General features: G+C 44.7%; 1 protein-coding gene across 1 annotated transcript in view; it reads right to left on the minus strand.

Moving 5' to 3' along the window:
- Window positions 1-14,819, minus strand: part of KIF19 (kinesin family member 19) — a 57,873-nt gene that overhangs the window by 3,080 nt on the left and 39,974 nt on the right. Inside the window, exons 8-17 of the mRNA XM_069076501.1 lie at window positions 12,437-12,583; window positions 11,338-11,460; window positions 7,369-7,528; window positions 3,446-3,620; window positions 3,055-3,253; window positions 2,388-2,658; window positions 1,996-2,117; window positions 1,119-1,282; window positions 702-813; window positions 514-595 (exon numbers count right to left, since the gene is read on the minus strand). Of these exons, the coding sequence (XP_068932602.1) occupies window positions 514-595; window positions 702-813; window positions 1,119-1,282; window positions 1,996-2,117; window positions 2,388-2,658; window positions 3,055-3,253; window positions 3,446-3,620; window positions 7,369-7,528; window positions 11,338-11,460; window positions 12,437-12,583 (1,555 nt within the window). The remainder of the gene's footprint in view (window positions 1-513; window positions 596-701; window positions 814-1,118; window positions 1,283-1,995; window positions 2,118-2,387; window positions 2,659-3,054; window positions 3,254-3,445; window positions 3,621-7,368; window positions 7,529-11,337; window positions 11,461-12,436; window positions 12,584-14,819) is intronic.

Below are 14,819 nucleotides of genomic sequence, written 5' to 3' on the forward strand. Positions count from 1 at the left end.
GGGGGGGGGGGGGGGGGGAGGTAACAAAAAAACCAAGCCTCAGTCCCATGTTTTACTAACTCAGCTGAACAGGGGACTGAGAGTCAGGAGTTGTCTGTATTGAAATCCTGTTTCTATCCCAAACTGCTCAAAATAAAATCCTTGGGAAACTCTTTCACCTTAATGTTCCCCTTTGTAGAATATGGACAATCATTTCCACTTTCTCACCTGTGACTTTCTCCAGAGTGTTGTGGACCCCTTCTCATGTTTTTCAAGGTATGAAATAAAATATATAGTTACAAAGGAAACTAATTATATTGAAATGCAGTTGTTAAAATATTAAGAAAACAAATTCAGTTTCCCTGGGGTCTATCCATAAACTACTTGGGGGTCCATGGACCCCAGGTTAAGAATCTCTGCTTTGATGCTACTGGACATGGGTTAAGAACTGTGAACTTGGTGAGAGAAAGGGGCCCAAAGAATCCAATGCAACCTTGGTGATCAGCGGTGGTAGGGGTGGGTGGGTGGGGTCACCTTTGTGGGACACAGGAATCTCTGGGAAGTTCTCACTGCTGTCCAGGGATGAGTTAATGTGACTGCTGTCCGGGGGTGGGTCCTATAGGGTGAGCAGGTGGGAAAGAAGGAATCAGGAGAACAGTTAAAGACCCCCTGACTCTAAGGGCTCATTCTGATGCCAAGCAGCAAGGTGCTTTGGGACTCACCTCCTGGGAAACCATGCCATTGATCTGGATGGGTGGTGGTGTCAACACAGATGAGTTCTTTGCTTGCCAGGACCGGGTATGGGGACTAACCTTGAACACCTTGTTAACCTCACTGTGGTTAGGAGAAGTGAAGAAGCAGATATTTGTTATTCCTACCATATTCAGTAAAGAGAACCACAGGTTCTCATCCCCTAGTGCCCCAAGGAATCATGGATTCCTGATGGGGAGAGGTTGGCTTCCCAACCATTGACAGAATCCAGGAAGGCTTACCTCCCCACCCCATGTTCTTTCTGTCCTTCAGTGCAGGCCAATCCCAGGCCTCCCTCAAGTCCTAATTCATGGTGTCGCCACCTAGCCTTGGCCATGCCCCATGGGCTTTGGGGACAGATTCTACAGGGCTGGGATCTCCAAGCTCACCCCTCCAGGTCCCCTACACCGAGCGGGGGGAGGATGCTCTTTTGCCAGTCCTTCCTTGGCACCAGCTGGGGCTCAGAGCCCAGAGTCTTCACACTTTCCTGATCTGAATCCAGGGCCAGGGTGTTCTCTCCAGGGCCTGAGGGGATTCTAGGCAATGAACTCTCCTGGGTGGTGAGGGGAGAGACACAAAATGAGGAGACCCAGCCCAGGGAAAGATGTAGCAGGAATTGACTAGCAGCTTTAAAAACATGTATGCCAGGTTTTCTTCTGAGTGAGTTTGGCCTCTTGCAGAGGTAATGGGGCATATGCCCAGGGCCCTATAATAATAATAATGACAATAAAAAATATATATATATATATATATTTACATTAAGGACATATTCTGCTGCTCTCTCCTCCTCCCCTGGGAAGGTAGGAACAGGTCTCAGTTTATGTTTTGCTAGGGTCGGGGAGTGGGGAGATCCCAGGAGCTCCTGGACACTCTTTGTGGTGACCTGACCCCCTGGGTCTATTGGTCAGGCCTCTGTCCTTGCACTTGAGTTCTTCAAATTCTCAACAGAAGACAACTTACACCAAACCCCTTCACCCTTAATCCTGGGGTGATTCACCAGAGGAGGGGGGAGGCTCAGGAACTCCTAGCCCTGGGTACTAATCCAAGGAGGGGGAAATGGGAAGCCTACTTGAAGGGATATTGGGACCAGAGTCAGCCAGCTCTTATCTTGGGGAGCCTACACCTTGATCCTCCAGGTGTTAGGCAGCTGGTCCCCTCAGAGCACCTGCTTGTATCTCCTTGGTTACTCAAATCATTTCTTCTCTTCTTCTTCACCCCCACACATTCTTCTCCTCTTCTATCACCCCCAGTGATACTCCCACACACCTGGAGGGCCCCGGAGGCTGCCCGGTCCATAATGGCCATTCGATCCAGATTTCCTTCCTCTAGCTCCCTCTGGTAGAGCTCATACAGCTGCTCCAGGTGGTGAGGGATAGATAGGTTGTAATCTGCCAGGGAGGAGTTCTCTTAGCACCTCAAGCCCCAGCCTCCAAGTCTTGGTTCTCAGGGAGGAGAAATAGCCACCCTGGAAATACCACTTCTATTGCTGGTCCATGGTGGAGCCATCAGAATGGAGGGAGGCTTGAGGGAGTAGGGTCAAGGACTACAAGTTATGACATGGGGAGGGAGGCAGAAAACGGGGGGTCCAAGGAGTGCTTGAAGCTTCAGGCTTTGTAGGGAACATGTCAATGGCTTGTAAGATGGGTTAAGGATCATACCATTGATAATCTGCCGCTGGCCCTGGATGATCTCATCACAGAGACTCCGGTGCTGTTCCAGGCGACGCATGGCCTCCCGACGGTGGTAGAGGGCACCATCTCGTATCAGGGCATGGGACTGCATCTCAGTATTTTCCATCTCTAGCTCATGAACCTGGCATAGTAAGCTCAGGATTTCCCGCTGTTCCTGAGAACCAATGCGCCGTGGTAGCATCTCCTCCAGCCTCCGGCCCTGGGTTCTCAAATCCCGGCACCTCTGCTCCAGTTCCACCTAAGGGACCCAGGGCCAGGGGTGAGGGGAGAATGGTGTCAAAGAGGAAAAGAACTCTCCTGAAGGGCCCCATCCCTCTGTTTCAATCCTTAATAAGCAAACTCTTTAGACACCCAACCTGTGCTCTATTTTGGATGAAATAAAGGCCATGCCTTAGGAATTTAGGGCTAGGAGCAGGGCTAGCCTCTCAAGGACCACCCTACCCCACTCTTCCAAGCCATATGCTCTTTAGGCCAGTAATATCCAACCCCTTCCCAGGGACCATCCCATAGATTACCTCTGGGGACATTTCTGCCCATCTCACATAGTAAGGCCTGAAACTGGCCCCTGTGTTAGCTGTGCCCCAGAGAAACTGCCCTCAGACTTCCTCCCTCATTTCCCCAGGCCTCTGACCACCTTCTGCTTTCGGAGTTTCTTCTGCTCCCTGACCAGGGTAGCAATGCTCTCCCGGGCTGAGGTCACCTCTGGAGGCTCCAGGATGTCGGGCTGGTCATCACCAGTGTCTGAATCCTTCTCACTGTCATCCTTGCTGTATGATTCCTTCCGTTGTTCTTCCTGCCACTTGAGGGTGCGGCGAGATTTCTCCTGCTCCCAGCTACCCCAGACCAGCCCCCCAGGGAGATACAGGGTATGAGAGCATAGATAGATGGACACAGGACAACTGGCCCACAAGAGACATGGAGATTCATGCCAGAGGTCTGAGGGGTGGGATGGTGGCGGATGACAATGGATAGGATCAGAAGGTCTATGGGGAATACCATGGGTTAGAGTATGGGTGCATGCTTACTCAGCAATGGTGAGCAGGTGACGGGAAGTATCGATCTGGATCTCCATGGAGTGGTTCTCCAATTCTAGCAGCAGCCTTCGGATATCCATCTGGTCCTGAAAGGCACTGATGAGCTGCCCCCGCAGCTGTCCCATCTCCAGCTGCTCAAACTGGGAGCTATGAAGCTGGACCTCAGCTGCCCCAGAGACAAGGAGGGAGGAGCCTGAGTCAGCAGAGCCCACGGAGAGCCCCTCTCTCTGACGCCCTACACACCTGGAGCCTCCTATTCACTTCTCAAGCCATGCCTCTGTCTAAGTTGCCTCACAATTCAAAAGAAGCCTTTCTCCGTTAATTAACATGGTAACTCCCACCACTCCCATACCTGCTCAGCCTTCCAGCTTCTCCATCCCTACCCATATCCATAGGGACCTTTGCACAGCTCTAATTTATTACAGCTTTATGTGTCTCTGTGATTGTGACTAGGGTAGTTTTCAAATGTTTTCCTTTCTCCTCCCTCATCATGCCAGGTAGTATGGCATAATAGAAAGAACACTGGGTTAGGAGTCAGAGGATGTGGGTTCAAATTCTGACCCTGCTACCTACTACCTGCATGGTCTTGGAAAGTTACCTCCCCTCCCTGGTTTCTAGTTTCTTCATCTCTAAAAGGAGAGGATTGGGGATGAGTGGGGGAAAAATGGGGAGAAAATTTGTAACTCAAAATCTGGCGGAAACGAATGATGTAAATTAGAAGTTAATAAAGCATTAAAAAAAAATAAAAGGAGAGGATTGGATCTTTCTGTAAGGTAGAAGTCACAGGTTCAAATCTCAATTCCATCATTGTCCTGCCCTAGCCCCAGACTCTAAGCTGTTTGTCTCAGCCACCAGAGTTGCTATCTAGGACTCAGAGGTGGACCTCAGAGGCATATTAATAACTAACCTTTATATAGCCCTTCCCATATGCCAGACACTGAGCTAAATGCTTATTATCTCATTTGATCCTTACTACTCTGGGGTGTGTGTATACCCTTATCATCTCCATTTTACAGATGAGAAAATTGAGGCAAACAAAGATTAAGTGACTTGCTCAGAGTCATACAGCTAGTAAGTATCTGAGGCTAGATTTGAACTCAGGTCTTCCTGATTCCAGGACCTGTACAAGAATAGGAATCCCTTTATCAATAGTACCAACTAATGGTTATCTGGACTCCTTCTGAAGTCCTTTCAATAACAGAGAACCCATTGATTTCACTCTGAGCCCCCTCCAAAGAGAGGCAGCTATGATGTAATGGGTGGAGAGCTGACCTCCAAACTAGGAAGATCTGAGTTTGAGTTGAACCTTTGAGACATACTGGCTATAGTATATCTGGGCCACTGAACCTCTCAAGGCTATAGGCGACTTGCTGAGACAATGAATCAATGAAGATGCTACCTGTACTGGTAGAGGGAGGTCCCTCGTCTGTGAATTCCTTACATCACTGAAATCACAAGTCTAATCTCCATCTCTGTTCTAACCATTGAGCTGAACCCTGAGCTTTCTGCAATTTCTAACCATACGGCTCTTTGCTGTTCCCCCTAGCACTAATCACAGCAAATTTAACTCCTTTTCTATTGAGCAACCCTTCAATGGCTGAAGACAACTGTCACGTTCCTCCTGAGCCAGCTCTTTTCCAGTTTAAATATCTGGGGTTGGGGAGGCCAGGTGGCTCAGCGAGTAAGAGCACCAGCCCCAGTGTCAGGATGACCTGGGGATTGAATCTGGGCTCAGACACTCAGCACCACACCCAGAAATAGCTGGCCGTGTAACCTTGAGCAAGTGACTTAACCTCGATTGCTTAAAAAAAAAAAAAACTGAAAAAAAATATCTGGGGTTCCTTTTTCTTTGAGGGGTAGGAGGGAGTGGAAACTTTTGTTATAACCTCACCACTTAGCACAGTCCCTGGCATTCTGATTGGCTGATTCTATATGAGCCTCCTGGGTCATGGTCTTCAGTGCCCTTCCCATTCTGGTTGCCCTTCTCTGGACACAATGCCCTCTGCTGGCATTCTCTAGATGTGGTCTGACCAAAGCCATAGGAATATCCCCACCTTGTCCTTAATCCTAGTTCTCTACAGCCCAAGACCAGGCAAGATTTGTGGTTATCCCTCGCAAAGCACTTTATACATATTGTCTGACTTGATAATATATTTTGCAAACCATAAAACTATTACCACTTTATTATTGTTGTCATTATTCCTAATACCCCTACAGGATGTCTAGCACATGTTTTCCTTTGACCCTTTCCAACTCCTTGATTGGTACTTTCCCTGGCTAAGGCAGTAGGTGGACATTAAACCATTGTTAGTTTGGAGTCTACTTTGAAAAACTCTTAGATCTTTTTTTTTCTAGAAGAACTGATGCATCCTGTACATGCACAGTTGATTTGCTGAGCCTCGGGGTATGTCCTTACATTAATCCTATTAAATCTCATTAGAGTTTAACTCACTTTTTAGCCTTCTGAACTCTTTTTGGATCCTGACTCCATCATCCTACATGTTAACTGACCCTACCAGTTTTGCGGCATCAGTTTGTGTGGCATGTTATCTTTGCCTTCATTCAAGTGTGGTCTCTCAAGATTGGAAGTCATTTAACTACTCAGGACCCGTTAAATGAGGGGATTGGGTTAAATGATTTCTACTTTCCTCCTATTCTGCCTCTGACAATCTATGATTCTCAAATACCTGAGTGGCGGCCATGGCTTAGCACTCTATCATGTATATGCAGAGGCTTCTACTGAATCTGGAACTACATGAGTTCTGATTCTGCTTTGGGCAGTTAGTAATCATCAAGTTACCTAATTTCTGAATTCAATACTATTGCTACTACTGTTGAAGTTTAGGGGTGCTGGGACCCTGAAATTCAAAGGCAAATGATATGTGGGTTCTTCCTCGAATGAATTAGACCCAAACATTCTTTCAACCAAATACAAGGTTTATGAGAACATCAGTCAGGGTGGGCGAGATTCTTAAAAACCTGCACTAGTGGCCAGATTTTAAAAATCTGAGCACTGACCAGACTCTTAAGGAATCTGAGTATTTAATGGGGGGCAAGATGAACCTTATACACAGAAAGACTGTGGGAAGGGTCTAGGAGTGGCCAAGTAGTCTGGGGTGACTGGGAGGTAACAGAGAAGGACCAGGTAGCCATGGTGAGCGCCAGGGACCTGGGCCACATGGGAAAGTCCAGGGGCTTTTCCTTTTTAGGGTCCAGATCCCAAAGACACAGCCTTTTCCTTTTGGGGGTTCAGATCCCAAAGACACAGCCTTTTCCTTTTGGGGGTTCAGATCCCATCCCTATCACTACTACTACTGTTGCGGCTGTTCCTCCTAGCTAACCTTTATAAAATACTTAAGGTTTGCAGTCTTTAAGCAAATATCTCATTTGATCCTCATGAGAATTCTGGGAGGTGGGTGCTCTTACTATTCCTAATTTAAAGATGAGGAAAATGAGGTGGACTGAGGTTGAGTGATTTCCTCAGGGTCACAAAGCTAGTAAGTGTATGAGGCAGGATTTCAACTAAGGTCTACCTAAGTCCGAATCCAGCACTCCAGCCACTGGGCTACCTAACTATGTGGTTTCACTTTCTGCATCTGTAAAATGAGAACAATAATCTCTGTGGTACCCAACCCATAGGGTAGTTGTGGGGACCAAATGAGATAATGATTCGATGTGTTTTGCAAACCTTAAAGCTCTATGAAAAGAACAACTTTATTATTGTCATCATTACTCATGCCAAATAATGGCCATACATGGCTATGATGAAAAGGAGAAAGGGTAGCTAGGAAGTAGCTGTCTTTGGGGTGGAAAGTGCCCCTCTGTCCAGGGGCTCCCCAAGAGCCATATTTAAGCCAGACCACTGACAGGTGACCAAAAAGACAGTATCATCCTCATGCCTTCTAGGTACCCACCTTGGATCTGGCGAATGTCTCCACAGGGGCTTCGGCCCTGACCCCGCCCACCCTGCACATCAATCTTGCACTTGAGGCGCTGAATCTCACTGCGCAGGTCAGAGATGATGCTGGTGTATTGAGCAATGTGGTATGAGACATTCAGCAGGTTCTGTTTCACCTGGGGGTGGTGGGAGGAGAAGTAAGAGCCAAGAGGTGATAAGAGTAACTCAGAATCATCTTTGCCTCTTCCTTCTCCTTTGTCCTCCATAGCCAATGGGTCGCCAAGCCCTGCTGGTTCTTTCTTTCTACTTACTGCCTCTTGAATTTCACCTGGGTTGTAATGCTACACTTGGGAGTCAAGAGACCCAGGTTCAGATCTTGGCTCTGATCTTTATTAGCTGAATGACCCTGAGTGAGTGAATTAATGTCTCTGAGCCTTTACTTATTCATTTGTAAAATAATAATAATAAGGGTAGCTAGCATTTATATAACCCTTTAAGGTTCCAAAGCACTTTACATATACTAGGTCTCTTTTTGGAATTCAACCTCCTTGAGGGCAGGGTTTGTGCCTTCTATTCATCTAAGTCCCTCCATACCATGATAAGAACTTCTACTCCTCTCACTCACCCCACTGACACTCAATCAGTTGCCAAATCTTTTTTGCCTTTTTATTTTTGGAGAGCAGTTGGGGTTAAGTGACTTGCCCAAGGTCACAAGGCTAGTTTTTGTGTTAAGTGTCTGAGGCCGGATTTGAACTCAGGTACTCCTGACTCCAGGGCCGGTGCTCTATTCACTGCACCACCTAGCTGCCCCTCAGTTGCCAAATCTTGTCTTTTCTACTTCCATGACATTTTTGGTATATATCTCCTCCTCTCCTGAGATGCACAAATTCAGAGCCATTTCCACTCCAAATGTTCACATGGATCATTTAAGCCTGATCTATTGTAGAGCCTTCCAAGCTTGTGTTGGTCTGATCAGCCACAGTTGGACACACTGTAACTTGACTCTAGCATAGTGATATCATTCTGATCCTCTTTGAGAACAAAGGACAACCAGCAGTAGACTCCTATTTGGACTTCCTGACTTAAGCCTCTCTCCATGCTCCAGTCTCTCCTCCATACATCGGACAATATGATTTTTCCTAAACTGCAGAACTGATCATGTCATCTCCCTGATCAATAAGCTCCAGTGGTTCTTTATCTAGTACCAAATATAAACTCTGGCAACTAAGGCTCTTTACAATTTGATGCCAACCTATCTTTCCAGGCTCCTTATATATCTTCTTTCTAGTCTTATACTTTACTCTTCTCCTCATACTTTGTGATAAGCTCTACCCATTATTCCATACCCTGGACACTCTTCATCCTGCTTCCATGCTTTTTCCCTCACTCTCCCCATGCCTGGAATGCCTCCCTCCACTTCTTGGAATCCCAGGTTTCTTTCAAAATTCAGTTCAAGTATCAGCTGCTGTATGATGCCTTTCCTGGGCCCCAGATGCTAATTCTCTCCTTCCTAAAACTACTTTGTACTCATTTTGTATAAGTGGTGTATATGTTACTCCTCCATTAGAAGGTAAGATCCTCCATTAGAAGGTAAGATCCTTGAGGGCAGGGGCTGTTTCACTCTTGTCTGTGAATTCCCACAGATAAGTCCAGTGTCTGGCACATAATAAGCCCTTAACAGATACTTGTTGATTGACTGTGCTTGGCATCGAAGATAAAAATACAAAAGTGAGACAATTCCTGCCCTCAAGAAGCTTTCATTCTAGTAGGGGTTATATAACATATTCACAGAGAAGTACATAGAATATATATATACTAAAGAAGTGCCCAGTGATTTGGCAAGAAGTCAGTAACTAACAACTAAGAATCAGGAAAGGTCTCCTGAAGGAAGGAACCAATAAGAGAAAGAGGAGTTCTAAGAGGAAGGAGTGAATGAGGAAAACATTCTAGGTATGGGGAATGGCCAGTGAGAGGCATCAGAATGTTGGGTCCAGGGAAAGGCACATAAGCCAATCTGGCTGTGGTGTAGAATGGGGGTGATAGGAAATCTACCTGGAAAGATGGGCTGGAGCTATACCATGAAAAAGCATTAAATGCCTTACAAAGGATACTGCATATTGTCCTAAGGGCAAAAGGAAACCACTGGAGCTTCTCAAGTAAGGGAGTAATGTTTGTGTTTTTAATACTATGAATTACTTTGTTTGCTGTATGGATGATTGATTAGAGAGGAGTGAGATTATATTGTTGTTGTTCAGTTATTTCAGCCATGTTTGACTCCTCATGACTCCATCTGGGGCTTTCTTGGCAAAGAAACTGGAGTGGTTTGCCATTTCCTTCTCAATCTCATTTTTACAAATGAGGAAATGGAGGCAAACAGGGTGAAGTGACTTGCCCAGAGTCATATAGCTAGTAAGTGCCTGAGGCAAGATTTGAACTCAGGTTTTCCTGACTCCAGGTTCAGAGCTCTATCCACTGTACCATCTAGCTGCCCCAAGAGACTGGATACAGGGTAGCAAATTAGGAAACTATTATAATGATCCAGGAGAAAGGTAATGAGTGCCTTGACTAGTGGTGGTACAAGTAGAGAGAAAGGAATGAACATGAGATAGTAAAGGAGGTGAAATCAGCAAGCAAGACTTGATAACTATTTAAACCAGAGGTTCTCAAACTTATATGGCCTGCTGCCCCTTAAAAAAAATTACTTAGCAACCCCTGAAAATCTACTTTAACTCTTTAACGATTTTAAAAAACAATTTGTGTCATTTCAAAAAATGTGCTTAAAAATATGCATCTTAAATTTAATAATTTATTGCAAATTTTTTTCTGCATTGAAATTTTGATGATACAATATTGCCTCATGTAACCATATAGTATCATATTATAAAAAAGTCATTACATGCACATATTATGGCCAGTGCATGCTGCACTTCTGAACAATGTGCCGCAAGCTCACTTGCCAACACTTGCTTGTTAAGACCTGTTGGTGGACTTGACCACTGATTGGTTATAACTTGCATTTTGTGCATTTATTTGAAAATTAATGGAATCACTATGACTTAAATAAACTCTGTTATACAACACATGAAACATGTATGAATGGCTTTTCAAAATTTTCTCTTCTCTTCTTTCCTTATGCTTCCACCACTCCCTGCTTTTTATTCAATGCCCCCTAATTGTACCTGAGGCTACTACTGCCCCCCTGGATCATTCCAGTGACCCCCAGGGGGTAGTATCACCCATTTTTGGAACCTATGAAATAATATTGGTGAGGGGTGTGTGTATGTGTGTGTGTGTGTGTGAGAGAGAGAGAGTAAAGAATCAAGGATGACTCCTAGGTTGTGAACCTGAATGACTTTAAGAATGGTAGTGTCATGGTCAGAAATGTGAAAGTTAGGAGAAGGGTTTGCATTTAGAGGGAAAGATAATGAGTGCTGTTTTGTATATGCTGAGTTTGAGATGCCCATAGGATATCCAGGTGGAGATGTCAAACAGGTAGTTGATGATGCAAGACTGAGAGCTGGAATATGGATCTAGGAATCATCTACATAGAGATTATATTTGACTCCAATGTGAGCTAATGATATCACCAAGAGAGGAAGCGTAGAGAAGAGAACAAGCTCCATACACTAAATATTTGTAGTAGAAGGAAGGAAACAAGGAAGGAATGTTGAGAGGAAGAGAAGGAAGGGGAAAGAGAAAGGGATAATGGGAAAGCAGGGTGGGGGCGGGGGCAGATTTCAGAAGAGGAAAAAGTCAGAAAGAGGAAGTTTAGTGCTTTCAGTGGTGAATGGAAGCAGTTATCATTAACTTCTGAGAAGAATCCAGAAGTATGGCTGAAAGAGTGGAGAAGAAAAAGATCAGATGCAAGGACTGGGAATGGCGCTGAAGAGGCAGAATTCAGCAGGAAGGGAGTGGCCAGGAAGGTTAATAGGCCAGGGAATATAAGGAACATGATCTTGGGAATGGTCAAGTGGATGTATCTCACCCTGGTCTTGATATTCTTGGCCCGACCAGCATAAGTGAGGGTGTTTCGGGACTCCTCGAATGCACTGCTTGCAGGGCTGATGTGGGCAATCATCACTGTCCTGCTGTTGCCCCCAAGGGAATCCTACATAGAAGGTGAAGGAGAAGACCTGGTTAGCTGGACAACCATTACATCTTATTGTATCTTGCCAGATGTGATCAGGCACCTATATCTAGGTTCCTCCACTATGGCAGTCTTAACCCCTGCCACTCCCCATCTCCCCCTGATCCCTACTAACATATATCCTGAAGGATTTATCAAGCTTAATCCTCTTCTGAGAGCTTTAAAATCAATTCCTTTGTGACAGAAGTAGCTGCCAGCCCAGCTGTACTCTATGAACTTTGGACTCCCCGGCCTCCTTTCTTCCTCCCCCTTCTTGCCCAAGTTCTTAAATAAGAATTTCTTTCTTTTTTAGTTGACTGACTATATGGCTAAGGAGTGCCCTTTGTAGAAAGTAGAATGCTAATTTAAAAAAAATAAACCAACCTACAATTCTTCTACTTTGGGCCTTTGGTCTCCCATCTATAAAATGAGAAAGGTGGACTAGGTTATCCCTATCATTTCTTCCAGCTCTGAGTTCTGTGATCTTGTGAATATCTTCCCTGGGTCATAAGGTTGTCCTTAGGAATCGGTACCGGTTTTGGTATTTCTTGGGCATAAAGACCTCCCAGATGAAGAAACCACCTCTAGGAATGTAGATTAGCATCTTCTTTGCAACTTTTAGTATTAGTTAATTGTCTAGAGCACTGAGAGGTCAAGTAATTTGCCCAGGGTTACATAGTCAGTCATGGTCAGACTTGAACTTGGTGGGACTTGAACCCAGTCTCCCTGACTCCGAGGCCATCTCTCTATACACTATCCCATACTGCCCCTCTGTTGTTCTCCTTGTGACTTATAAAAGGTACCTTAAAAATGCCCTGGGTGTTATGAATGAGAAAACCGCTAACTGACAGCAATGGGATTCAGAGTTTCCTTTGACATAACACAGCATCTTCTGTAAACTGGGCTCCTAACCCTCCAGCTCCCTGCTGCTCACACCCCATTTGGCTTTTGTTGGTACCTTGAGGAGCCGGGTGAGTTTGCTGTCTCTGTAGTTAATATACTTATTATTCCCCTTGTCGCTGAGAGCGTTGATGCAGTTGCCCAAAGCCAGCAGGGACCGGTTGATGTGGGCACCCTCCTTCATGCGCTGTCCACGGTTCTGAGTCTGAGAGTCAAGGAGACAAGAGCTGGCTGGGGTTCGGTGGAGGGGCTGAGTCTCTGGGACAAGTTACCTATAGGCCTGCTGGGCAGGGAAGGTTGGTGCTATAACCAAGCGTTTGATTTCTCCACTATTACACTAATGTCCAACCATGGATGAATCCTTTCAGTTCCCTGGCCTTCTGTTTCCTTTCCTGGAACACGGGATAACAATCTCAATGCTATCAATCCAATAGAATTATCATGAGGATAAAATGAGGTGAATAGACAGGAAGGAACTTCAAAAATGTAAATGGGAGGTCTTAGAGGAAGTTGTATTATGATGGGGATTGTAACATGTAATACGTAGTGGAATTATAACGAAGACAGAATTCTGGCCTCAGGACATCTGGGAACAAAAACTGGCTCCACCATTTTTACTACTTGGGTAACTTTTGGCAAGACACTTAAACTCTCTCATCCATAAGATGGGTACGATATTATTTGCCCTGCTTGCCACACAGGTTATAGTGAGGATCCAATGAGATGTGTGCTAAACATTTAGTAAATCTTAAAGTGTTATGTGGGCAGCTGGGTGGCGCCATAGTGCATAGAGTGCTAGGCCTGGAGTCAGGAAGTCTTATCCTGAGTTCAAGTCTGGCCTCAAGACACTAGCTGTGTGACCCTGGGCAAGCCACTTAACCCTTTTTGCCTCAGTTTCCTCATCTATAAAAATGAGCTGGAGGAGGAAGTGGCAAACCATTCCAGTATCTCTGCTAAGAAAACCCCAAATGGGGTCATGAAGTTGTACACAATTGAAATGACTGAATAATAACAACAAAAAGTCTTTTCTACCTTTAAATCTTATGATTCTTTGACATTGCAGCAAAATGGCTCGTGAAGAGCATCTCTGGACTTTGCTAGGATGATGCCTAGATGTCATACAGTCTATAATTGGGCCTATACTCAAAGCTTTTCCAGCTTGGTAAGACCAGTCAGAGCTTGTGCAACATTCAAGAGTTCAAGGTTACCTCCACACCCAATGAGGCATCAGAGGAAGACTAGATGATGTCAGGAAGACCTGAGTTCAAATGTGACCTCGGACACTTAACTAAGTGACCCTGGGCAAGTCACTTCACCTCTGTCTCCAGGTTTTTCATCTGTAAAATGGCAATAATAATTGCACCTATTGTCCACCTAATGTCTGTAAAGCACTTTGCAGACCTTAATGTACTATATAAATGCTGGCTGTTAGTACTATTACTGTTACCATCATGTTCTCTTTTCTGGTGCGGTTTGTGTAGAAATTACCCTGGGACAAGTTGCTATCTGGCTATTATTCCTGAACATTCAATAGTATAAAGGTTATTGTCCAGATGCATAAAATAATTGCTTTTTGTAGTTGAATGAAAGAATAAGGATATAAGCTCATCTTCTATTGGCTGCCTGAAAGTATCCCACACTCTAGTAGCAGACAGGACCATAGGTATGATATATACCTCACCTAGTTCCTACGTAATTTTGGTCTCCTTGTCCAGGTCTCTATATTGTTTCCATATAGCTTAAAGATTATTATGAGCATTTTGGATGGTGGCAAAACAGATAAAAGTGACATAATGCTTTAAGGTCAGAAAAGTTCTCTCTCTCTCTCTTCATAGATTTATAAACAATTTCCACAACAACCCTGTGAGGTAGATACTATTATGCCCATTTTTGCAGATAAGGAAACTGATGGAGGCAGAGTGGAAGTGACTTGCTCAGGGTCACATAGCTAGGAAATGGATGAGGCAGTATATGAATTCAGATAATCCTACTCCAAGTCTAGCTTTCTATTCACTGTGCCACCTACCAGCCTTTAAAATGTTCTGAAGTTTTTGTGAATTTGTAGTATGTCTAGGAAATTTTAATCAGCAACTCATTCTTTGATAATGGTCTAGTTCCAGTCCAGTTTACTGGTTGAGTTTTCTGGGGTATTTGGAGGCCTATATTTGCAGTACTGGAATTTGTTATCTGTTAGTCCACAAAAGACAATAGTGAGCTTCTGATAATTTTAGCCACCATGTAAGTACTCAGTGGATACTACACATTTATAGTTAATTAAACAGTCTCCAATGCTCCCCTGCATGATTGACATTTATAACTATGTCCAAGCTCCTTAAGGATGACCTTTTTGTAGTTTCTGGTAGCAATGACCTGGTCCTGAATTGCCATCATAATCTCCTCTGTTTCCATAAACAAATCTGTGGGACAGGCATTTGTTCAAT

Source organism: Petaurus breviceps, unplaced genomic scaffold, assembly GCF_028583685.1.
Source record: "Petaurus breviceps papuanus isolate PSGF00001 unplaced genomic scaffold, PetGlider_PUasm1.0 90925, whole genome shotgun sequence".
Classification (NCBI taxonomy): Eukaryota; Metazoa; Chordata; class Mammalia; order Diprotodontia; family Petauridae; genus Petaurus; species Petaurus breviceps.